The sequence below is a fragment of the Nipponia nippon genome, unplaced genomic scaffold, assembly GCF_047370975.1.
Source record: "Nipponia nippon isolate SJK-2023a ecotype South Korea unplaced genomic scaffold, ASM4737097v1 scaffold_1, whole genome shotgun sequence".
Taxonomy (NCBI): Eukaryota; Metazoa; Chordata; class Aves; order Pelecaniformes; family Threskiornithidae; genus Nipponia; species Nipponia nippon.
The window spans coordinates 116,070,057-116,094,893 of record NW_028262290.1 but is presented as its reverse complement, the minus strand read 5'-3'; the positions used below and the strand labels follow the sequence as shown (position 1 = coordinate 116,094,893).

At 40.4% G+C, this 24,837-nt stretch overlaps 1 protein-coding gene across 21 annotated transcripts in view; it reads left to right on the top strand.

Annotated features, from left to right (window-relative positions):
- ARPP21 (cAMP regulated phosphoprotein 21) overlaps window positions 1-24,837 on the top strand; it is a 283,331-nt gene that overhangs the window by 194,363 nt on the left and 64,131 nt on the right. For 14 of the 21 annotated variants that reach the window (XM_087768114.1, XM_087768125.1, XM_087768150.1 and 11 more), the window contains 4 exons: window positions 12,110-12,218; window positions 14,039-14,140; window positions 20,643-20,680; window positions 22,409-22,468. In XM_087768114.1, coding sequence (XP_087624240.1) covers window positions 12,110-12,218; window positions 14,039-14,140; window positions 20,643-20,680; window positions 22,409-22,468 — 309 coding nt within the window. The remainder of the gene's footprint in view (window positions 1-12,109; window positions 12,219-14,038; window positions 14,141-20,642; window positions 20,681-22,408; window positions 22,469-24,837) is intronic. The other 7 variants (XM_087768199.1, XM_087768207.1, XM_087768242.1 and 4 more) reach the window with 4 other exon arrangements.

Genomic DNA, 24,837 nt, shown 5'->3' with positions numbered 1-24,837 from the left:
GATAGGTGGAGAAATGTAGGGGAAGTCTTGTGTGCTTGGAAAATGAAAAGGGTTTTCATTTGGTTGAGATCATCACCCGTGTGACAAGTATGTCTGTCCCACAGCCCACACATGCATTCATGTACGTTTTTATCTAAGCGTGAGTGGCAGGGCTCATCAGAATTGAGAAGGTAGAGTGCTTATGATATATAATGTCTGTATTTAGACATTTTCATACATTCTGAGGGTGTAACATACCTATTACATACTTTACACCAATACTCACATCTTCAGTTATGACTAATTTTTTTTCCCAAGAGCATCGTGAGTTATGATCCTTATAATATTTGGTTTTCTTCTTTCTCTGTTAATATGTAAATGTTAATATAATATTGGCCAAGTTGGAAGGTTTTTTTGGTGCCTTTCAGATGCATCAAAACCTTTGGGCAATAGTAAGAGGTTATGTGTATTGCAGGGGTTCCTTATAATCTAAGGCTGAACTGTATCAGCAGAAGGAGACATACTGTACATTATGTACTTCGAATAACCTACAAGACCTTTGTAGTTATGACGTACGATCTGTGTTATTCTGTCTCCTCTGTGTAAGGGTGGTTTGAATCACAGACAGAGAAGAAAAGTTCTCATTAGGTTTCTATTGTGTATTGATCTTGTTGTAGATAACATTTATGCTAGTAGAGGTGTGCTGTGCCAATTTCACCATACTAAGATAAGAATCCGAACTTTGGTACAGGATCCTACAGATGTGTCTGTAAAATAGCATTTACTGAGCATTGGTGATTTCAATGACGAATATTTTGTAGCAATTTTTTTTACCCTAGGCTGAAGTGCCAGGAGGACTTCCTTGAGATGCCAAATGTTACAGCCTTTGGGGCACGCAGGAAAGTATGCCTTTCCCCTTGACTGAATAAGGTGTTCATGGTTGATCAGTGTAAATGACTTCCGTTTCTTTAAGCAGTTGTTTGCTGATAGGAAAGACGAGACATATTCCACATGCAATTGGTAACAGCTCTTTTTTAGTTAGGTATATGGTAGTAGTTACAACAGTGTACCTGAATGCATGTATCTTATTTTTTGTAGAATCTCGGTCAGAGCAATTCAATGCTTGCCAGAGAGTTTGAAGCACAGTTTTGAGTTTTCTCCCCCATTGTAATATGGAATAGTTATCTGGCAAATGGTTTGCTGTATGGTATTGCATCTGCATTTAAGCACCTTATGCTATCCTTGATTATCATATATGTACACAGAGTAATGATCTCATGAAAGCAGAATCACTTTTATGAGCCATATGATGCATGAAAACATATGTGAACACCATCATTTCTGGTTTTATTTTTTTTCCTTGAAGTCTTGCATTACTTTTCTTCAAGGGACTATGGAGTCTGCTCCATTCCTCTGTTTCCTATTGTAGTTACCTCTTTCCCATCTTCACTACAGAATAGTTGCTTCTTGACTACTAAGAAATAAGCAGAAACTGGGGATATCTATACTTTCCCTCTGGTTTACAATTGCTGTTGCCCAATGAAACAATGTGTCATATGATACAAGTGTATATATGATACAAATGTGTAGAGAAATACAAGTGTGAGTAGTAGATGTATGCAACTAAAATGGAAAAAACCTGTATAACTGAGAAATAACAGTAATTGTCTGAGGCATTTTGTTCCAGTTTAAGCTGAACTAATACATTATGCAACTAAATTTAATAAGAACATAATAAAGCAATGAAGTATAATAATAACTATGAACCTATGTAGCTACATAGTAACATATGTAGCTTTGAAGTAACAAATTATGTTGGTTTTCATGGATTTTATTTCTTGAGTTTTTCATACAAAAATAATCCGTTTATTTCAATCTGAGATTAAATCAGGAACGTGATTAGAAAAAACTTTTTTCAGTGCGATAGTAATCACGTTTAGGATGCAAGAGCCCAGTGTCCCAGTAGTCATTGCTGCGATGCTTAGTTTTTAGCCTTTAGCTCCTTTCTGGCTTTTCCCGCTGCAGCCCAGCGCTGGGCAGCGGGTCCCTGCATGCTGAGCAGGGGAAGGCTTTCACATCCGAGAAGGAGCAGGGAACTTCATGAGCAACGCTTCAGAAAAGCATTAAGGGGAATTAGGCATTTCACATAGAGGTTCAGGAAATGTCTGCCTCCAGCAGTGGCCTGAGCCTCCTCGTGCACTGCAATGCCTCGGCTTTTTATCGCGGGAGAGAGCCACCTGACGTGAAGGAATTGCCTTTCTTTTATCCAGTCACATGGTGATTGGAGAAGTAATTCAGGGTGTACATATGTTAATAACTGCTAGCGATTTTAGCAATATCTTAATACTATGCTACAGGTGTTTGTTTCAGACATAAAGTTGCTACTGTTCCGGTAAATGCATTATTTGAGGTTGTGCATATAAATAATTTCACTGCTTGATGCTCATCTGAAGCAATTGAGTTTTTTTTCTCCCAGTCTTCTCTTTTTTTGTGAAAATGTTTATTTTCTTTATTTTAATGATACTTGAATTAGGACAGCCTTTTTTCTGAGGAAGCATTCTCTCGTTTTAGTCACATGCTCCTTTTACATGAGAGATACAAGAGAAAAAAAAATAACATACTTGGTACACTTGAAGTTGAGCTGAATTTGACCGTTAAATACTGGCTTCATTCTTACTTTGATCAGTGTAAGCCATATACTGGACCCATGGAAATGACTTAATCTGTAAACGAGATGTTAGGGTTAATGAACCAGTTCTAATAGCTCCAATATTAAATTTTCATCTAATGTAATTTATCAAAAGTAAATTGTTTATAATTAAGGTGGACATGTACTTTACAGCTGTTTTATACTGTAATGAAATAGTAGTTAGGCAGTAATCAGAAGACATCTATGGTAATCCTCTTTTTCTCTTTTTTCTTTTTTTTTTTTTTTTTATCCTTACAATAACACCACTTAACAGTATAAGTTTTGATAAACCTAGAAGGTTATCATCACCTGTTCTGCGTGGGGAGATGGGAGGTTACCCAGGAAGAGAGTGCTATGGAATAGCAAGTAGGTAGTTTGGTTGAGGGAAGCTCTTCCTTGCATGAGTAATTAACCCATGTCTTTATATGCTCGTCCAAGCTGTAGCAGGAAGGTGCCCATTAATCAAGCTGCAGTTTGGTCATTTATACTTTCAAATCACTGGAGGCAGATCTGGAAATCTGAAATGGCCCCTGTGCTTTCCTCAGAGGTAACTGTATGTTAGTAGTATGTGAAATAATGTCTTGAAATCTGGGCATTTCAGAAATGAGGTGCTGATATATAAGCAAGTTAATTTTAGAGGTGATCCAAATTGGTTTTAATAATTGCCTTTTACGCTTCTGTTGCCTGCCTTGTGTTTAATGTAGGAAATACGACATGATCACTAGAAAAGTATCGAGAGGTTTGAGAAATATTTGTTCTTATAAGCAAAGTCAGTTGGTTTTGCTCGCTGTTTCCAAGGTAGCCTTTCAAGGCTGTCTCTGACAGGTTATTAAAAACAGGCATTCTTCTTCAGGCCAGTGACTGTTCAGGGGATGACTTTTGATCTATGAGTCTTCCTGCTGGAGATGGGGAAAATGTTCATGGCCTAAAGTTGAAGTAAGCTCAAGAATTTGTTATGGTATTAATTTGTACACATAGGCCATTTCAAAAGGACTAATAGTTTCTTCATTAGCCTGTTGGCTTTTGGGGAACCATCTTGCCTTCATGGTGGTCTTCAAATCTTGAATTTGCTTCCTTTTTTCTCCCTCTCTTCCTTGTTAATTTTTTTAACTTCTAAGATAGAAAAATGTAATTTTAAGTAAATCACAGTAGTTATGCAACACTGTAGTTTTGAGCCACTTACAGAGTATGCCACGTCCTTAAAATCAAATATTAATGAATTCCATAATAAACTACACTACTGCTTATGAGCCTCTACTAGCTGGAAATAAATTGATGCTGTGCAAAAGGTTCAGTCTCAATAGACATCCTGAATATCAAGAACTAAGTCCAATCTAGAGGAGCAGTGCAGGAGAAGCAGGTCTTCAGGTGCAGAAATAATCTTAGTTTGATCACAGGAGGACAGAGAAGCACTTTGAAACTCCTAAAACGGTCCCTGTCTAAGAGAGGGCTTTGCGCTTCAACCCTGTGTGGCACGAGAGCTGGTCTTACTGGCAGGCCAAGGGTGCGCTGAATCTCCTGTGAGTTCAGAGCTGGGTTCCCATGTTCTGGCCCCAAAATACTGGGCCAAATGTTGAAGCCTGTAATCAGGCAGACTCTTAGCAAATCAAGATGTACTACGATTTTTACATCTGTAGATTAAAACAGATTACTTCCTGGAATTAAACTTTAGGAAAGCCTGTGAGGGTCATGAGTTGGGCTATGATACCTCAACATTAGATCAGGTTCTTTAGATACTGTATACTCTGAAAGCCTTCAGGGTCTGGCCCTCTGCTTGGTCCTCACAGAGGATAACTTGACATGGAAGAAATTCAGTGTACATCATCTCTATCCATCCTGTAGCCTTCACCTTCACCATCATTTTCATAATGGGAAATGCTACTGGTGCCAGCCCCACTGAAACTGTGCTGCCTGGGGTACTGCAACTGAGCGTCTTGAAGGGGTGGGCAAGAGAGAATCAACCTCACTCAATGAAAAACCCAAGTGGACATTACTTCCATGTAGCGTTACCAGCTCTTCCTTTCAGTCCTGCCAGACTCATCTGCAACCCCAATTAGAGGGGCAGAATGCCTGTCAAAATAACTTGTGACTTTTCACATCCGTGTTGTTTAGTAATAAATGTAGAACATGTTTAGAGTCCAGATGCTGTTCTGAAAAAAATGTTAAAGAATTAGAGTCTTTAACCAGGAAAAATGTAGCATTTGGTATTTGATGTTTTTTTTTTCCCCTGTGCTACAGAGAAGGCAGCACCTTGAAGGAACTGTCTTGTACAGGGTTGATTTTTTTTTTCTTTTTTTTGATGGCTTTCAATGTGCTTTTATCATCATAACAGAAGTTCTTAGTGACTCATACTATGAAAGCAGCAATCTGTTAATGAGGCATTTACCTTCAAATGCTTGAAATGCCATCTTGAGTGGTTTTAAGTATTAAGTTGTGATAATATAACTGCACTGTACGTTAACAATTATCTGTATTTAAATTCCCACTCTGACTTCTTGAAACTGTTTTAGCATTTATCAGCCCCTAACTACATGAAGCCTATTTGAAGGCTGAAATTCTGCGCCCTCATTCTTGAGAAATGTTATTCTGAGAGAATTTCATCAAATAATTTGACCTCTAGGGCTGGAATTCTGCCTTTCATCATTTAGTTGGGGCCTTTTGATGATATTTGCTTCCAAGTTCTGTAAATTCTCGAACTCTCAGAATATGTTCCCATGCCTCCATGATCAAAACAGTCATTTGTGCTGCAGATAATAGAGTTTTGGCCCTCAAGGTAAAGCAAAAAACAGTAATGCTTACATAGTTTTACTGTGGTGGTAATGCAGAGCCCTAGGATAGCCTCCAGCATAAAACCAAAAAAAGCACAGCGGGCAGATGTAGTAGATATTCACAAACTAGCAAAGCAAGAAAGGCCACCACACTGTGTCACAGCATGCCTTCAAAATAGAGGCCAACATGATGTTGGACTGAGCAGTCGGTTTAATTAAAGACAAGTGCAAATAACAAGAAAACACCGTTAAACCATCTGAACACCTGCATAAGAGTGCCCTAAATCTTCACAACTTCTCTGAATCCTGTCAGCAGCAGTGCGTCTCCCCCGCTCTCACCATCCCAGTGCTCTCCTGATGGCATCATTGTGTAAGAACATTTTGTTAGATATTCATTTTCTTTGCCAGATGATGATCCTGTGGGTACCCAGGGGTGGTGTTCTGCCCGTTCCTAGCCCCATTATCCTACCTGTCTTTCACTTTGTGTTGCCGTTCGTTCAGGAGAGGAATATTAACATGCTGTCCCCCATTATGTGCATTAAATGAACATTGCATTGCAAATGCAAAGTTCATTTTTTTTTTTTTTTTTTAGACTCTTGCACACCACAGCGATCTCCACTTTTGAACTTGCTTTCCTACATTGCCTTTCTTCAGACAGCTGCTTCACTATTACCTGTGAGGCTTTTGCAGATGACAAGCGCTACAGCACTTGCTAGATTTTTAGCTACATCAGGCACTGTACCGGCAAACCCATCTTCTCCACACATGGTGAGGTTGTTGCTTCTTTTGAAAGGCATCTTGCAACAGCCTGTGCGCTGTGGTGCTGTCAGAAACATATGCCTCATAATAAAGATTTATGTACTGTATGTATGTCAGCCCTGACAATCCCAGACTGTTTGTGTGCTCTGCTAATACAGTGACTAAGTCTTCAGAACGGTAACGTTCAAAGCTCATGCTTGTCTCTTTCCATTTGTCCTTTTGGTGTGGTATCTGTTTCCTGTTTCTTAGCCAGTTATTTCAGAGCTAATTAACTTACTTAAAATGAGTGCAGATTCCCCCCCCCGTATTTCATTTCTTACCTCCCATGCAAACAGAGGTCTATGAAACTGCATTACTTTACTTCTAAACATGGCAGACGCAAGGAAATGCCCTGTGACTTCCTTAGTCTGCGTATCCTGATAGATAATACCACTCTGCAATATGTTTTTTAAATCTGTAATTTGATTAAATAGTGAATACCTGATTAAGGTACTTAGGGTTTGGGGTTTTTTTCATTACTACTTACAATGGTTGACTCGGAATCAAAAGCATTAAATGAGCACGTAATGGGGGATTCTCCTTAAAGAGTCCATGTAAAAAACATGCCTGAGAGGCGAACTCTGTTTTCTGTCATACAGAGATAAATTGAGAGGAACACTACTGAAGTTAATGGAAGCAGCTCACATTAAAGTCACCATGATAGCAGAAAAAAAAAAAATAATCTTAAAATGGATGTTGCTATCAAAATCTTAACTTTTTTTTTTCCTTTCTGACACACAGAAATGTTTTGCTGCTTATTGCAGCTTTACCATTTCCAAAATATAGGCTTCACTGTAATGAATGAGTCCCGCAAAGTATCTTTGTTGGGGCCTTGCTTAAGTACTATAAAATGAGAAAGGTAAATGATAATGGCCAACTTGCAAAAGAAAAAGCAGACACAAAAAACATCTAAAAGAGTTAGTGATGGAGCTTTGTTCTGCTATAGATTTGTTACTATGTACCTGACTCAGTGTTTCACAAAATGGCGGCATGGTTGAGGTCAACCATGGAGGTCGACTTGTCCAACCCACCCTGCTCAAGCAGGGCCACCTAGAGCTGGTTGCCCGGGACCATGCCCAGGACCATTCCAAGGATGGAGACTCCACCACCTCTCGGGGCAGCCTGTGCCAGTGCTCGGTCACCCTCACAGTTGAAAATATTCCAAGCACAGAAATAAGAAACTTGACCCATATCTTGAAGTAACCATTATAATGATCTCCCAATACAAAAACGAGGCTGGAAGAGTTGAAATGATTGTTGGCTGCATAAGGAAGAGAACAGCCACTAGAAATGGGAAAGCAATATTGCTCTGAGACTTTGCCGGAATACTCTCTGCAAGTCTGGACCTGGTACGACAGTAAAGTATGCAGAAGTGCTCCTAAACCAGGGAGAAACACAGGATAGGGGGCTTGATGCCTGTTACATACTGTCTGGCAACTGGGTAAACTAATCACTCGCCAAAAAGTTATTTCATAACGCATCCTCTCCCTCTTTTCACTGTGAAAGAAAATGGATTAGGAAAAGGTTTCCAAAGATTTTGAGCAATGGGAACAGACTTTGCAGAAGTCCGCAGGTGCTCAGAGAGTTTTGGGAAGCTTTTCATGGCGAAAGGTTTGGGTGCTGCAGGACACCTACTGAAGTTTGGGTCCCTGTAGGTATCCTACTGGCACCTACCTGAATAGCATGGTGCTACCTTGCTAGGCAGGATGGAGAAGAGAGGCTGTCTTGGCTGCTGAAAGGGCTTACGCTTTCTGGCAGATCTAGGGGTGTGAAGGGGGCTGTGCAGCCGCCTGAGGATGTGCAGCAAAGAGCACTAACTTACTCTGAGATCCAATTTCTCTTAAATGTTCGTAGCACCTGATCAAAAGCTTTACAGGGAAGGAGGAAATGTACTACATGTTTTGTTCTGAAACACATTGCCAGAAAAATGATTGAGCTACCTGACAACTTTTAGGAATTATTAAATGAGTTCATATGTGACTTGTGGTTTTGTGAAGTTGCATTTTTAGGGCACAGATGTTTTGTTTCCACTCATCCTGTCAAGCAATAAAAATTTGGATGATCAAAAGGTTATATTAAATAAAAACAAAACAAACAAACAAAAAGCCACCCCAAACTTTACTTTTTTTTGGCCTGTGTGATTTCCCCCTCCCTGTATGTTGGTTTCTGAGCCTTTAAGGTATAATTGGGTCATACTTTCCAGTTTTCTCAGTATAGTCCCTAAATTGCAAAAATCCTATTGACTTAAAAGGGAATTGGTATTTCTTCCATAAGCTTTTTTGGAGTAGTGGGGTTTGAGGTTCTCAAGTGATACACTGATTCCAGACACGGCGGGGGCTAAATGAAATACTGAATGTCATACAGGTAGGCAGCACGCTCTGTAAGCATACATTTGCACGTCTGTTTTCTTGCACACATAGTTGTTAGCACATAGATGGGTATACTGTGTGGCCAGGGTGAACCCACCAATATAGGATAGGTATTGTAGGTTGTTTAGTTTCTGTTTTTTTTTCCAGAAGATCCTCAAATAGTTAAGAGTACTCGAGTTAGTGATAAGGACTTCAGAAGTACTCAGTATCTCTTCAAAAAAGCTATGCAAATCCCATTTTTACCACTTAAAATTAAACTGAGGTATGGTTAGGATTTGAAGGTGTAAATTAGGTAACGAGTGTGGTAATAGTGAATAAGTTTCTGATATTCCATGGGTTTGTAATAATAATTGTAAACTGTGCTTTGACTTGCATAAGATTGTAATTTCTGCTAGTACTGAAAATAAGCTTAATAAATTCACTCCCTTAGATGCATGAACACAATTTGGTATATTGTGCAGACTCTACTACTGACAGTATCAGGGCTAAAAAAGCTTAGAAGAGAAGTAAATGTGATTGTTATTAATTTAGGACTCACATGAGATGAATTCGCCGTATCTGCTGTATTACTGTAACTATATACTGTATTATTATATTGATAGTATTCTACATCTTACTCAGAATTACAATCCATTTTCAAGCAGTTGATTCACCTGCAAATTCATAAACTAATGCAACAGATTTCCCCAGAATAACCACGTCTCTGCTTCCTTTTAGCAAATGCATTATATGGTTACAGGGAACTTTAAAGCTGTCAATTTGGAACTTGCACTGACTTCCATCAGAGGACCAGACCAAAATCTTTGCAAAGTCTACCTCTTTTCTCTACCCAAATGATTAGAGCATTTGATGCCACTTATTTGTTCTAAACGTTGTTTTTTCATCTGTATCCTACTAATAATACGTTTTTGCAATAGATGTTCCAAAAGAAAATGCAGTAAACAGTATTGAAGAAAAAAACACAAACACCTGTAAATATCATTGGAATATGGTATCTTCTTTAAAATAGTTTACATTTCTTTCAACAACATGTCCTTTTCTGATTTTTAATGTTTGAGGGAGGCCTGCAGGTTGGTGTGCCTGAAGGTATTTGTTGCAGTGGTATCCTATTTCTCACTTGACAGTCTTCCCTCAGGCTTTGCATTCTTAGCTGAGCTGGTCATGCTGTTTGCAGCCTCACTGGTAACGGTGACACCGAGTTGCAGTGACGACTGGGAGGGAAGGACCTTCTCATGGCGCTGGTAGTACTGCGGCACTCTGTAATGCTCTGCACATTCGCAGAGGCTCTCTGCCCAAGCAAACTTCTTTTCACAACTGGAGATTAATCACCTACTGGGCTTGTAGATTAATTTTATTAACAGGCACATACCGGATCATTAGTTTAGGTTCGTGGCTTGATCTCACATTTCTGCTATTTTCTTCTGACAAGTGGAAATGTTTTATAAATAGTAAATTAAATGAAAATGGGATTAAAAAATGAAAATAATGCTACGAAGTATGAAAACGATGTTGTTTAAATAAGTTAGTAGTTGGAGGAGACATTTCCCCAAATTGTTCTTTCAAGCTTTTTTTTTACTCTAATTTTTGATTACTTTTTTCCCCTCTGCATTTTAAAATCCCAGTCATTTATTAGTTTGTTATATAGTTTATTAGATGCTCAGCAGATAGTTTACAACTATAAATTTTACACTGATAGTACAATTGCAGAAATTTTGTTTGCACTTCAGGGTGTAAAACCAGCAAAATAACATTCCTTAGCTGGTCCTGTCAAAGCAGAATATTTGAGGGAATGAATCTTCGTTTCTGGCTGTGCAGGCCCAATGCTCATTAATGGGAGCAAAGGCAGAACAACCCACCTAGCAATCCATTAACAGGGCGTTGGAGCCCTTCCTCTTTATGAGGAAGCATCGCTAATAACCCATCCCCATCTGGAGAGTCTGCTGACTTTCATGTGTTGGGCCCTATATCTGTTAGTGCTAGCACCTATGGATGATGGACAAAGGCTTCTTGAATTCTCAAAATCTGTGGAAATTGGGCCAGTATGTTTTGTCACAAAAATGCAAATTATGAGCAGAAGTGGGAGTCCTTCAAATTTATATAGAAAGAGAGGGCGGAGAGCTGCTGTCTCTTAATATTGTATTTCTAACAGTTCATTACAAATGTTTGGTGTACATCTGATAATGAATTGTAATGGACTGTCATTATGGCATGGATATGTGCTGTAGTTTGATTTGAAATCCATTGCTAATTAGTTAAGTGCAAATCTGAATGCTGTAACAACAAAATGGTGGCTGATTTACGCATCTGATTTAATTTTCCATTCTGAAGTAAGATGAAGCTGAGGTATTTATTTTAAAGTTTGTAGAGGACTTTTACTTACAAAGTCACTGACTTCTGGAAATTCTACCTTTTGAATTCTTCACAACTGGTCCATTAATGTCAGTGGAAGCTTCGTGTCTTGTTTATATAGGTCTCTAGATATAAGGATTTCCTACCAATACTGCTGTTAGCAGCTCCTTCAGCACAGAGTATAAGGTTTGCATTCCCTGATAGAAACCTCACAGCGTGACACAGCGTATTACTGCTTTTAAAAACCAGCATGTGCATTAGCAGTGCCTCAGTTGGATGACAGCAGCGTATGAATCCCAGCTCAGTTCTTGAGGCCATTGGTCACCTTATTGACATCGGTGGGGCTTAAAACATTATGGGTTTGGGTCTGGGAGTGGGGCAGGCTGGAGTGTTATTTATTGACTGCGACAAGACGTTGGCAGTGACATGAGATGCTTCTTAAAATTTGCTTTTTGTGCAAGGTGAGGTGATATGAGATGCTTTTTGTGCAAGGTGAGAGTGTGGAACAGCATATTCCCAGCTTATGAACCTAAAATGTTGAGCTTTCAACCAGTGGGGTTTGGCTTTAATAAATAAATAAATAAATGTCTGGATGGGTTTAAATCAGTGAACTTACTGATACTCTGTGATTGTTCTGGAGTATTTTCCTCACTCAATGGTGATGAGATAATATTTTGTTTAAACAAAACACCGTCAGTCCCTTGTATTACTGGTTTTGTTTATTAGGAGTGAGGAAACTCTTGGTTTTGTTTTTAAGATTTCTATTGGTATTTCCTTACTTTTAAAGATGGATGGGCTTCACTAAGCGGCAGTGTTGCCGGAGGTCACAGCTACTGAAGGAAGCAAATTAACATATAGTATGTTAATTTGTTTTCCCTGTCCTTCAGTCACAGTGAGGAGAGTCTAAATATTTCAGTGACTGAGGCTTTGGATTCCCGCTCCTTGCTGCACAACAACAACAAAAGCTATTTATAGCAATAACAGTTAGCAGCGATACAGCAGCCTCAGACAGCTATAGGCAGCGTCTCACCATGACCACAAATGTTAACTGCTTTTGCACTGAATGCCTCTGTGAAAACAAAGAGCACTGAGAAATAAAGATCAAAGCAAAACCAAAAGAAAGATTTTTTTATTGCTATGTTTTACTTTGCTGGCAGACCAGAGCAAAGGTTTTCTGAACATTTAAAAGATGAAAAAGGTGAAGAATCCCAGAAGCGATTTATCTTGAAGCGAGATAACTCTAGTATTGATAAAGAAGACAATCAGGTTGGTTCTCGGTTCGAGAGTTGCTGAAATTTGTTCTGTTTTTGAAGGTGGGCTGACTGATGTTATTGTTGTTCTTTTGTTGTTGCTCTCCTCCTCCTCCTCCTCCCCTGCCCCCCCCCCCCGCCTCCTCTGGCGTACGTACCACCGTGGGTAGCATTGAACCCCGGCGTGGCCGCTTCAGCCGTGGCAGTGTGTGGGTTTGCATGGGTGGTTTGCTTGGCGCAGGACTTGCTGCATGCCCACGGGAGGGGGAATGCCGGCGGCTCCGGGCTGCGTGGAAGGCTGTGTCAGTCGCATTTCTCAATGTCTCGCCTAACTATGGCAGTTGTTCCGCTCCCTACAGCTTCCTCCTTCTGTTGTACCCATTTAGACTTGGATTTCAGTATGGACCGATGATAAACTGATGTAGCCCAAAAAGGAGAGAGGAAAAAAAAATATTTATTAAAAAAAAAAAAAAAGTGCCCCAAACAAACATGTGATGGTGAGGCCAGGTTGATTTTTTTAAACCATCCTAAATTAAAGTTTTGACAAAAATAAACCAGTTTCATCTTTTAGTTCCTTCCTTCCTCCTGTGCCCTCACCACCTTTTACTGTCTGTGTAACTTACTTGCTTGTCGTGCATGTACTGTGGCAGACGTTCCCCCTCTGTGTTGCCTGTGCCATAACACTACCTTACCTTAGGTGAGCCTGATGAGTAGGGGAGCGCCAGGGAAATGTGTGTGTTTGTGCTGCCTTTAAAAGCGGGTGTTGTGCTGTTGCAATCCAGTGCAAGCTGTGTATGTGGAATATATTAACAAAAAAAAACAAAAAGGGTTCTGACGTGAATTGGTTTTATGAGAAAATTCTCACAGGTAAGAAGACAGCATATGCTTTCTTTGCTGAGGTTATATTTGTGGAGGGACCTGCCAGTGAGTCTCTCATTACCACTTTCCTTCCCGTTTTCAGTAAAGGACTGATTCTTCCTTTTTTTCTTCCTCGTTTTTCCCTTTTTTTCCTTGACTTTCAGTTGTACATAGCAGCCTTGCCAGTTACGCTGCATCCAAGTTGGCTTCAAAAACAAAGCCCAAGCATTTTCAGGTTGTGGTGAACATGGGGATGAGCCAAAGGAAAGCACCATGACCTATCTCACCAGGTGCTGGGGTGCAGGGGGAGAAGGAGCAGTACTTGAAACCCAATCCCCAATGAAGCATTTCTTGGCTGGGGGTCCTCTTCTGCTCTCCTCCCTCCCACGGCACAGCCATTTCCTGCACTGCGGTTTACCAAGAGGCACAAATGGCCCTTCTTTTCCCAGCAAAACTGAAGTCGAGGGTTCCTTATGGTGTCGAAATGGTTAAGACTGTCGTGGCCAATATTTGGGACTTCTCCTTGTACACAGAGACTTTGGTGGGTTTCTTCTAGGGTTTGCAGTTTAGCTCTTGCAGCCTAGTTTCCCTGTTTTCTTCCTTGATCTCATAGGTAGCGCAGTGCAGCACTGCCTGCCCTCCCGCTCCTCGCAGCCGGTAGGAGAGTCGAGAAGTCTTAGCAGTCGAGAGCAATGGCACTTAGGCTTGGGGTGAGAACACCCGGTTTTAGGATAATGGGTCCACAAAAGCCGTGCAGAAAGCCTTGTTTCGGCCACTCGCTCTACGAACCCGCGTGCAGTATCTAACTGGAAACCCTCGGGTGCCCAGCCTTGCCGGGCGCTTCGTGCAGGAATGACAGCTATCGTTTTCATGCTTCATTTGTTTAAGTGAACATTTATTATTCTCAGCTGACAGTTACTTAACGGCAGTTTTTAACAGCTCAACTTATATAACCCTCCTGGTTTTCTTTCTGCTCAGCAAAACAGAATTCTTCCATTTAGAGATGACAGACGAAGTAAATCAATTGAAGAGAGAGAAGAGGAGTATCAGAGAGTGAGGGAGAGAATATTTGCACAAGATGTGAGTAGTTGTTTTAATTGCCTCTTTAGTGCCATACCTTTGTCGGTAGTCAGACAGTCTTGCTCCCCTCCAACACGAACACCGCAGCTGGACTTGCCCTGTGGAGCTGGAGGTGACAGGGAAGGGCAATTGGCGCAGAGGGTCCGAGAGGAGCTCGAGAGGTGCGGAGGTTGGCTTCTGGAGAAGGAGGTGACGAGAGTTGCAGGGAGAAGGGTAGAGGAGAGATCAGGCTCAGCATGTTGTCTGGGGAGTGCTTATCCCGTTTCTTTGAATGTTCGTGTGGTCTAGGTTTCCTTCTGTTTTCCTTCTTTTTTGCCAACCAAAGAGCAGTGATTTAAATGGACACTCTCAATAATTTCAAATAGCTGTGTTATTTCATATTCATTTTGAGCTGGATCAAATTTTGTAAGCGTCCTTCTGAAGAGCCTCCTCATGGTTTTGTTTCTTTGGACCAGTGCTGTAGCACTAAGAGTAAGAACAAAGAAAAGCCAGAGGTTAAAAGTGGAGTTGCACAGGCTTTTTGAAATGACCGATTAAGGAACTGTATTTCTGTCATCAGAAAAAGTTGGTCACGTTGTTGATGATTTTATTTTGAAAGGCATAAAATGAAGCAGGCATTATAATTCCCGCCCTACCAAAAAATCGGAACTTGCACAACAAGCTACATTGCTAGAGGAAAACATTTAAATACAAAACATCTGTGAGCAATACCTCATGTTCCTGAAAAAATTATAATTTGCTGTAATACTGTAATGACAGGGTCCTAAAAGGAAAAAAATAAAAAAGTCAACATTTTATTGTTTTATCTCACATCTCAGTGGGAGCTCTGCCACTTAGAGGAATATGGGAATAAACCCAATTAAAACTATTACTGAAAATCATATTTGGCAGTGTCCTTTTAAATGAAAACTGTTCATATGTTGCAGGGCTAATAGTATTATTTTAGATATCCTTTTATTTTGTTCTGGTGTTGGAGTTGCACACATCCAAGTTATTTTTCTTTAGCAGAATACATTGTATAGTTTTAAGGTGTGTGTTGTCTCATTTGTGATAAGTTATTTTGCTTGTTTTAAGTAGCTTGCCACATCTAAATGTTTTTAGCCTGGCTTTTCCTTTCTTGACTGAGGCAATTCCAGTAAAAGCAGAGGCCCTTTGGTTTACGTTTTGCTTTCAGCATGTGGGTCTGATGTAAATACTGTCACAGTATATACGGTAGAGTTAAAAAGTTGTTCGAGGGCTGCAAAAGCCTCTTTGCAACCTGTCTCCTATATGAAAGTTTGCTGTTTCTGGCTTATTACAAAGGAGCTTGTCCAAAACAAAAACATCTTTGGGTTTTGAAGCAGACTTCAAATGAGGCAAAATGTTGTTTAAAAATACCATATGAAAAGTTGTTGCCAAATAATGCAGTTTCTATCACAAGCAGCAGCTTGAAATGCCAGGCTGGGAAATGGAGGTGGCTGGAAAAGTGTGCTGAAAGTCGCTCCACGATGCGCTGCTGTCTTTCTCTCTAGATACTTGTGTTTTAAAGATAGGCAAGTGGTGAACATTTTAATTGCTCACAGCAGGAGGTTGTTGTGGTCCATTGGGTTAGCATCTCCGAGAGGCAAGACCTAAGTAACAGTGTGGTTTGTGACAGGCATTTTAAATGGATTGGGAGTGAGCATTTTTAAAGATCAGCAATGTTAGATATCTCTCCCTCTCTCTCTCATATCCACTCATTTGCTCTCTCTCTCTGCTGTTGCAGGTGTTAGTGAGCATCGTAGGGCAGTGAATTTCAGCAAGCTGTACTAATAATATTAACAGGAGTATATGTGTTAGCTGAGCTTTTTTGAGTGGAGCACTTCTCACAGAAATGAGGTGGTTTTTAGGATGATGTCCGTGGTTGCAGTGGTGGACAATGTCTGGTTTTTTTCAGTTTTAGGAAAGAGAGCAACGGCTTCCTATTACAGGTAGCCACTTACTGCATGTAAGACTTTATAGTTTTAAAGTCCTCTGCAATCATTAATTAATCCAATTCTCCCCACGTTTCTCTGAGGTAGGTACCTAAGCCTTGTCATCCTGCAAACTATAGATGTAGAAAGATAGACAGGGAGGGATTAATCATGCGGTATTTTTATTATCTCTATACTGTTTACACTGCTATAGTCAAGCCTTTATCAGTGCCTTGCTTATGAACCTTAGCAAATGGATTATAGTTACTTCCCTTCTAATTAGAGTATGCATGAAGAGAGCTTGCATGAGAGGTCTCCAAAGGGCAGCCATGAAGGTCAAGAGTACTGCCGTAACTTGTTGCACCTAGTACCCCTCTCTAAACATGTTTGAAGTACCCAAAACTCTTTGGATAACATATCAGCCCAAGAGTCAGAACTGTGAACAAAATATATGAGGAAAAGGCAGTCTGGTTACAGGGACAAAAAATTCTGTGCATGTTTCAAATGCTGTGAAAAATGTCTTAATCTGGACCCCACATACCAGCCAACAGAAAGTTTGCTTGCCCTTCCTTTTGATTTTGCAGCACTCTAGTGCGCCAGATATCTTCATTTCCAAGTGGGAAGGTTTTAACAAAATAACTATGTTGATGAATAATGCCATCATTATGATAGTCCTTATGATGATTAGTCTGATATTAGTCAGTTTAAATTATGCTTTCTGGCAAGTTTTGCATCTGCTGTGTTGGCTATCATAAATTTTGACAAGGGGAGCGGGAGGTTTTAATGACTCCTGTCATGTGTAGAGTCATAGCAAGTGGCAGGGATTGAGAAACATGTTAATGTGATATCTTAATAAAAGGATTGGTGAAGAAATAAATAGTTAATAAATGTGATAGTTCCAGCTCGCTAAGGACTACAAAGTACACTTCAAACTCCTCAGGCTGCTAACACTAAAACAGCATTGCATGAGCTCTGTTGTGCTCAAAGCTATTTTCAAGGTTATTTTTTAATTGCAAAGCCTACAACCTTCCTTTTTAAAACATGTTTTTATTGGAAACTTAGTTTTACAACAGTTTGTGAATTTTACAACCAAGTGCACTGGAGCAGAGGACCTGGAGTATCTGGGTCTTGTAAAGAAGTAGTTTCTTGTCTGAACTGCTTTAGTTGCTTTTAGAAGGTTGAAAAGCAATTGTCCAAGAAAGAAAAAGAACAATCTAAAAGAATAAAAGAGAAGTATATGTTGTTCTTCCCCTGTGTGTTAATTCAAATTGTAGATGTAACTGAGAATCCCAAATGCGTGCATAAATGGTACACTATGTTTGGCTTTTGAGCATGCAGAAAATTGATTCTGAAGACTAGCAATCAAATTACATAGGGGAAATTTCATTCTTCAAGGTTAATGCAATGCATAACCTCATGAGCCAGAATCACGTAAGGACCATCCGTCGTTCATAAATGTATTCTCTAGTAATCATTGTGTATTCGCTGAAAAATGTAGATGTTTTATTACTTACACAAATGCTAGAATTGCCCATGGTACACATGGAACTTATTAAAGGAAATACACATGCTTTTTATTTTTTGTTCTTAATTGTAATGGCTATTTTTGACTAAGGAATGTATTCTGAAGAGCCAGATTCTTTAGATAAAATAAATCATGATTCCTCTACTTAAGAAAACACTGAGGATATTTCTCACTCTCTGATTAAAGAGAGTCATGAAAGAAATGTTTGAAAAGGTGGCTTCAGCCTGTCCTATCCTTCTAGTAGGAAAAGATGAGGAAGAAAAGGGTTTAAAATTAATAAAAACAAAACAAAGACACGCCTTGTGTTGGCTACCGTAAACCTGTAGGTACTAAAAACTCCCTTACTGCTGTACAGAGCCTTTGTTTGTGGCTGCAGATCAAGCAATAAGCATTAGTTGGAAGCCTGAGATCTATCATACCTTGTTAACTGACGTGAAAATGATTACCTGATGGTATCCACTGCAGGATATTGCTGCATGTTAATAGTTATCTATGTTGGCTAATGTAATTAAAAACAAAAGCAGCAACCCTCAGTATACCTAGTGCACTGACAGAGCTGATGCACGTTTTCCAGTTGAGACTTGAAAAGGTTCTGGGAAATTGGAAGAGTGAAATACTCGTTTCATAAATAACAATTAGTCATACAGAGCACCCTAATGGAAATCTTGCATGTGGACGTCTCCAAGGAGGTGAATTTGTAGGTAATCTTGCATGACTTTTTTCCTTTTGTAGATTTGTTGTCAGTGTCTTTTATAAGTATACAAGAGCCGAGTGTTTTAAGAATGTTTTTGACAACAGCTGTGCTGTCTACTTAAGCTTTCCTGGTGCTTTAAATTGAGCATTATTGATGCTATAGATCAGGAAAGTGAGTCCTGACCTTGTAGTAGCTAAATTGCTATCCAGAGCTGCTTAGCCATCTGATTTTTAACAGTAAGAATAACATAATAAAAAAGTGCCTGTCTTCTCTGCCTCTCAGCCTCACACCTGTACTGAAAAATAGTTTCCAGGGATTGTGTGGCCCTGTGCCAGCATTGACAGCCAGGAAGACAAATGGAGTTATTACAGACCCTGTCTTTAAGTCTGTAATGCAGTTGGTAGTGGTTCCCACCAAGACACTGAAAAGGGAGCAGACCTCTCCACTTGCTTGATGAAATATAATTCCCAGATATTTATTCTGCTTTATGCCCCAGTCTCTTTAAAAACTTGAAAAAATAACAGTTAAGTTCAAAAAAAATATTCCAGACAGGTACATGCCCCTTTGCTTTTGTAGCTTTGTGGGGACACAGAGCAGTACTCTGGTCTAAGCAAAGGTTTTTACTCACTTGCTCTGGAAGAGGAGCCATAATGCTGCTTGGTAATGTGACTGCAGCGAAGTCAATGCGCGAATGCCTGTCATGAACCTCAAAGTGAAGACGCAGCCCCACAGCTGAGGTTGTACAAGCCTACGGGGTGATTTCACTATGCTCGTAGGTAGTTAGATTATGCTGAAGTCTGCACAGCCACATTTGTTAAGGAAACCTTGTGAGTAAGGTACATAAAATGAGAGAAGAGGCAGTGTCATAGTTGTACAAAGGATCCCAGTAGTTTTTAGGTGGAACAGTTTGTGTCTCCTTTCGGCCTGGGGTGAAACCCTAGGTTGGCTGTAGCTGGTGGGAGTTTGGTCCCTGGCAGTGGAGAACTTGCTTTTGATATCCTGAGGCTTTGTGCTAAGAACAGATGCACTTGCCACCGATGCAGCCCAGAGCCCTGAGTGTTTAGTTGGAGTGCAGGGTGGGAGCTCACCTGGGAAGCCCACGGAGCTGTCAGATATTCCCTAATGTGGATGCTGGGTGGGCGAATTCCAGCTTTAACGAGAAACCGCATTGCCTTCTCAGGGCTAAATTCATTCCTTGTGTAAATCAACGGGATGGCGCTGGCTGTGGTGCCAAGGGAAAACTTTGCCCAGGCATCTGCTGGAGCGCTGGGAATGAGCAGGGTGTTGCTTCTGGTTTGGCCAGTGCTCTTTGAGTAGGTCATTAGCTCACCCTTTTCAAAACAGAAACATCACAAATCCGTGCATATTCCATATCATTAAAATTCGACACAGCTAATGATGGCATTGCATTCTTTGAGCTGAGTCCTGTTGTTACAGAAGTAATGGGCATGATCTCTGGTGCCCTCCTCCCTTTGCCTGCCTTTTTGTTTAAATTCAGTGCAAGTACTGACTGTCCTTTCTTCTGTACCTCATGGAGATATAACCATAACAATGACAGCTACGAGGCACTTTGTGTAGTGAACATGAAATAGGAGGGAAATGAAAAAAATCAAAGATGGAGAATTATTTATGGGAAATTGAGCACAACTTCATTTCTCTGCATAAAAAATTAAGTAATGCTAAAAGAATTATACACTTGCCTGTAGGATTTATTTCTTCCGAGCCCTTCACCTTTCTCAGGATCTAAGTCTTCCAGCAGAGAACCTTTTTGCAGTAGACTATTATTGTTGTTAATATTATTATTAAGATGATTATCATCATTTTATATCTCAATGTGGGTATGACTGTTTCCTCTCCAACCATAAAATGTGAAATCACATAGTATTTCTAAGTACTGCAGTATCTTCTCTCCCTTTGAAGAACTTTGTCAATTCTGCATGCTTTCCTCCTGTTTGTCCTTCCTACCTGCAGCTCTGTGCTATTCTGCAATCTTATTTTGAGGTGGTAGGGCAGACCAGTGGAACCTTATATTATGTAGGAAAAACATTTTTCCCCTTCGAATTGCCAGTATTTTGCACATACCGCCTTCTTCTGATCTCAGGACTGAGAAGTTTCAGTTTGTTTCCAAACTGAGACCCCTCATTGGCAATGTGTTGTAATGCATGGAATTTATTTTACTGGCCTGACCTTATTCTTGACCTTTTTCCCCTCTTGTCTTCTGCAAATGCAAATGATGCATGAATTGAAATCCCCTTAAGCCTGAACAGGGGAGATAATTCTAAAATCAAGGAAGGAATTGGAACAGCAGAGCATATCTAGAACGTCTGATACAATGCCTTTTTTATTTTTCAGTCAGTTTGCTCCCAGGAAAACCTTTTTGTGGAAAACAGGTAAAAATAGCTTTTTTTTTTTTTTTTTGGTGTTAAACTTAGCTGTTTCTCTCATTATTTTGTCTATCTATAGTTCTATAGTTGTTTATCCTAATGCGAAGGCTGTTGAGAAAATTTGTAATCCGTATTATCTGCAGTGTTTTTCTGCTTTAAGAGGGGGGAAAAGAGATTACCGTGCAGTATTGTATCTGAGCAGATAAGGTGTTACTGCTGCTTTCCCAAGACTTTGCATTTCAGTTTAAAAAGCAGACTGGGGTGCGGGGGGGAACCTGCCTAATGTTTCATATGAAATGCTCAACCTGTCTCTGGAGTGCCTTTAGAATTTAACTTATTGATCTCTAAAAAGCACTCCAGCAGTGGCTGGGGGATGGTATTTATGAAACACCACGCTTGTTTCTGTTGTTTAACCTTCTCTCCTGTGGGGCTGAGCGGCAGCACTGACTTCACTTGTTGCTTGTGAAGGCTCACAAGTCCCCCAGACCAGACCTGCTTTACTGCTCCATTGTAGTAATGAAATGGTGATATCTGAGCCAACTGTTGCATTGCATTACTGTGTGATAGTTCTTACGGATGTTTGTTTTATCATAATAAATCTATTTAAAGCAAAGGGAAGAAGAAACTGTGCTTAACTAAGATCTACAAAATACAGAGTACTAGCTCTGTAGCAGCCATAAATTAGCTTAGCTGTGTTGAAGATCTTAGAAATTGCGCACCTTTATGGCAGATAAGGATTTTATCCAAAACGCTGAGAATTTCACTGGTGAGTGTTTGAGCAGTGCTAGCCCAAGTCTGTCCTGTGCAGGTTTTAAAACTGTTTATCATCCCCTTGAAGAAGGGGAGGTTAATCTTTCACAGTATTTCTACCTTTGTCCATCTTTACATCTGTCAGATGCATTTATGGGCAAGGCTGTGCCCATAGTAAATGACTCCACAGTAATGGTACAAACCAGCTTTTCCAATGGACAGTCCTGAAAGTGGAATAAGGGAAATCCCTCAGGAGGTAATGGCTACTATCACCTAACCACCTCGTATTCTGAGAGCCAAGGATATTTCCTCAGCTGCTTCTTCTGTATCATGACTGTGGAAATATGTTTTATTGAAATAAATAAAAAATGCAACAGAGGAACCCAAAAAGCAAAAAGAAGATGCTTCCATAAACCTACTTTTTCCTCTCTGGAGAGAATGAGACCATAAACGTGACATAGTTATTCACATTCCCATAAACTCGTACTTAGCTCCATGCACATAAGCAACCTTGTTGATTTGCTGTGTTGAAAGTTAGGTATGTGTTTAAGTGCTTTGCCTTTCTTTTTCATCAGAGAACCTGAGCATTTCTCTGAGCTGCAGAGATTTCCAAGCGACTTAACAAGTGCTTAAAATTATATATGCAGTATTTTGCTGGCTTGCACTTTTTATGTTCTTATATAGGTGATATTTTTATGAATTTTCTTTTGGATGTAGATGTATGGTTCCTTGGCTTCTGAGAATTACTTTGCTCGATAACAGGAAATGTTAAATGGCCTTCAGCCTCCCTGGCTGACATTTCTTATGTTCAGTTGACTGTGCACAGTTATGGGAGAGGGAGGGGGGCAATTTTAGCCTTGCTTTTTTTAAACTATGAATCTAGCGCAAGTTGGAAGGTGTTGCTAGAAATTAAATACAGCTTTACAGATAAGATAAATTTGCATTACCATGTCTGTTACCATAATCTTTCTTTTCATTTTTCAGTAGGCTGTTGGAAGACAGTAGTATATGCAATGATACCCATAAGAAAAGACAGCTGTTTAGGTTTGTATGACTTTATTCAATATTCATTTCCCAGTAACTTTCACTCGTGATTCTATTCATGTCCTCGCCGAGGGAGACCTTGACGGGTGTGGGTATGTCATTTTTCTGGTTAGAAAGGAGCATGGAGAACTGAGTTCTTACCCCGCTCATCCCACGCTCTCTGAATGGGGAGGTCACAACGGGACCCTTTCCTTTGGTTTTACAGATCATTGGCTCAGGAACCATATCAGATTTTCAGCTGCCCAGCTGTTCGCAGTGCCATAATTTGGGGGTGACTGTGACTGGTGGAAGTTTGTTATGCTTTAGTATATATGACAGGCACGTTTCACAGACTAGTGCCCAGACTGACCTTTTTTCCTTTCGTTGATTTATTAAAAGCTGAAGTAAAAGTACGATGAGGTGAAACTGATTGAAGTTCCCTTATCTAAAGCAGCAGTGTTTTGAAACTTTTTCTCTGTGACCTTTATCTTCCAAACTCCAATTCCTTCTGCCCAGAGAACATTCAGATGTATCCCGTATCCCAAGCCACAGGGAAATCAGCAGGAGTCAGTCCATATTTTCATGGAGAACTTTTTTATCAGTTGACACACTGGATCAGTGGAAGACCGAACCTGGTGGTGACAGCATTCCTCTGAGAGGCTTAGAAAGGCTCTCGTCCCGTACCATGAGCTCCCACAGGTTTAGTTTAAGTCAACCAGAGTTGAGCATGCCAAGCTGGTTTTAAAGTCAATCAGCTGCCACAAGTCTTAAGCAGACTGGGTGGAAGTAATGGATGCTTTCAGAAGCATGTCATTCATCCAGTAAGGCACATGGATGGCTAGGCAGAGGTAGGGTGATCACTAGATGTCTGTATGCATTCGGGTTTGCATAGGTAGCAGTGATATTTTGTGTCACTTCAAACCTATATCACCTATATTACATAATTTTTCATTATGAGGAGAAAAGGATGCAGTATTATCTGGTGTGCGGTTGCTGACTGTGCATGTCAGCACAGCAGCCGTGGAGGAGATGTTGAGACTGCACCAGATAAGGAGCAGTGCTGGAGCATCTGGAGCTGCGTCCCACGGCCACAGGCAGCAGGCAGAAAAACTTTCCTTTATGCTTTGGGTTAGCCTTGATGATGTGAGAGTCTTGGCTTGGGCATGCAGAAGTAAAGAGGCGCCTTACACACAGAGACTCTTAATAACTAATAACTGTTCTAGTTTGGGGAACAAAAAGTAATTTTGTGTAACCCAAAACCACAGATAACTGGGATACAAAAGCATTCTGTTTCTCTCCCTCTTTTCCACTAGAATGTAAATATAAGAGAATCGTTAATTTCTAAGCACAAGAATGCAAAAGAATTTGTAAATAACATACTTTGTTTTTCTCTTTCCAATTAAATCACAAGGACAATTTCTTTTTAAAATCTTTTTCCTTTTTTTATGTTGTTGCTTCTGTGCTGTTTCTCTTCATGCTTTCCCAGTGTCTGGGTCTAGCAAAGGTCAACAGGTTAATACTGCTGATCACATCTGTGAGAGGCTCTGATCACAGGCAAGGAACGCACCAGCCTGATCCCGTCTTTGACACGCTGCTCCTTCACGTCCCGAGTGGCACAGCTCGGCAGGTTCTCCAAATAAAAAGCAGGAGCCACGTTCGCAAGGAGAAGGGGGACCAAAAAAAAAAAAATAGATACAGTCCCATCCTTTTGATTTGTAGAAAGCGCTTTGAGCCTGCAAGGTATTATACTGTAAAATAAGACAGAGGGGTGGCAATTGTCTTCTAAAAGTCTTCCAAAAGACTTATTAGCATCACTTGGGATAACAGTTGTGGTGCACTAAGCTGTAGTAGGCATGCTGGTTTTGTCATTTTAGCAGCATATTGTAAGCTCTTCACCATAAAGAAGCCAAATTCTCCTCCAAATTCTGCTCATAGTTTACTGTGTTGTCACTTGCAATACACTGAGTGCTCTGCAGCTGTCCAAGGACAGGCACTCTCTACCCAGAGATGTTTGCAATTAGTGTCTGCAGAGGGGAAAAAAGAAACAAACCCCAACTGGTAGGTCTCTAAGTGGAGCATTAGCACTGAAGAGTTTGGGGTCACGTTGGGAGAACATGTGTTTAGGGGACGGCTTCGAGCGACACTGCAGAGCAGATGAAGAGGCAGACGAGTGGGGACAAGGTGCAATAGAAATAAGGAGGATGGATATGAAGACAAAGGTAGAAGGTGAAGTTAGTGAGAAAAACCTTACAGGTGGTGGACAGCAAAGGGAGAAGTAGCGAGGGGTTTGCTGAGGAAAAAGACCGGTCAACAGGCAACAGAAATGCTACGTCAGTGCTGCGTAATATTGCTGCGTCAGCCCCGTCTGGTGAAGTGCTCTTAGGATATAT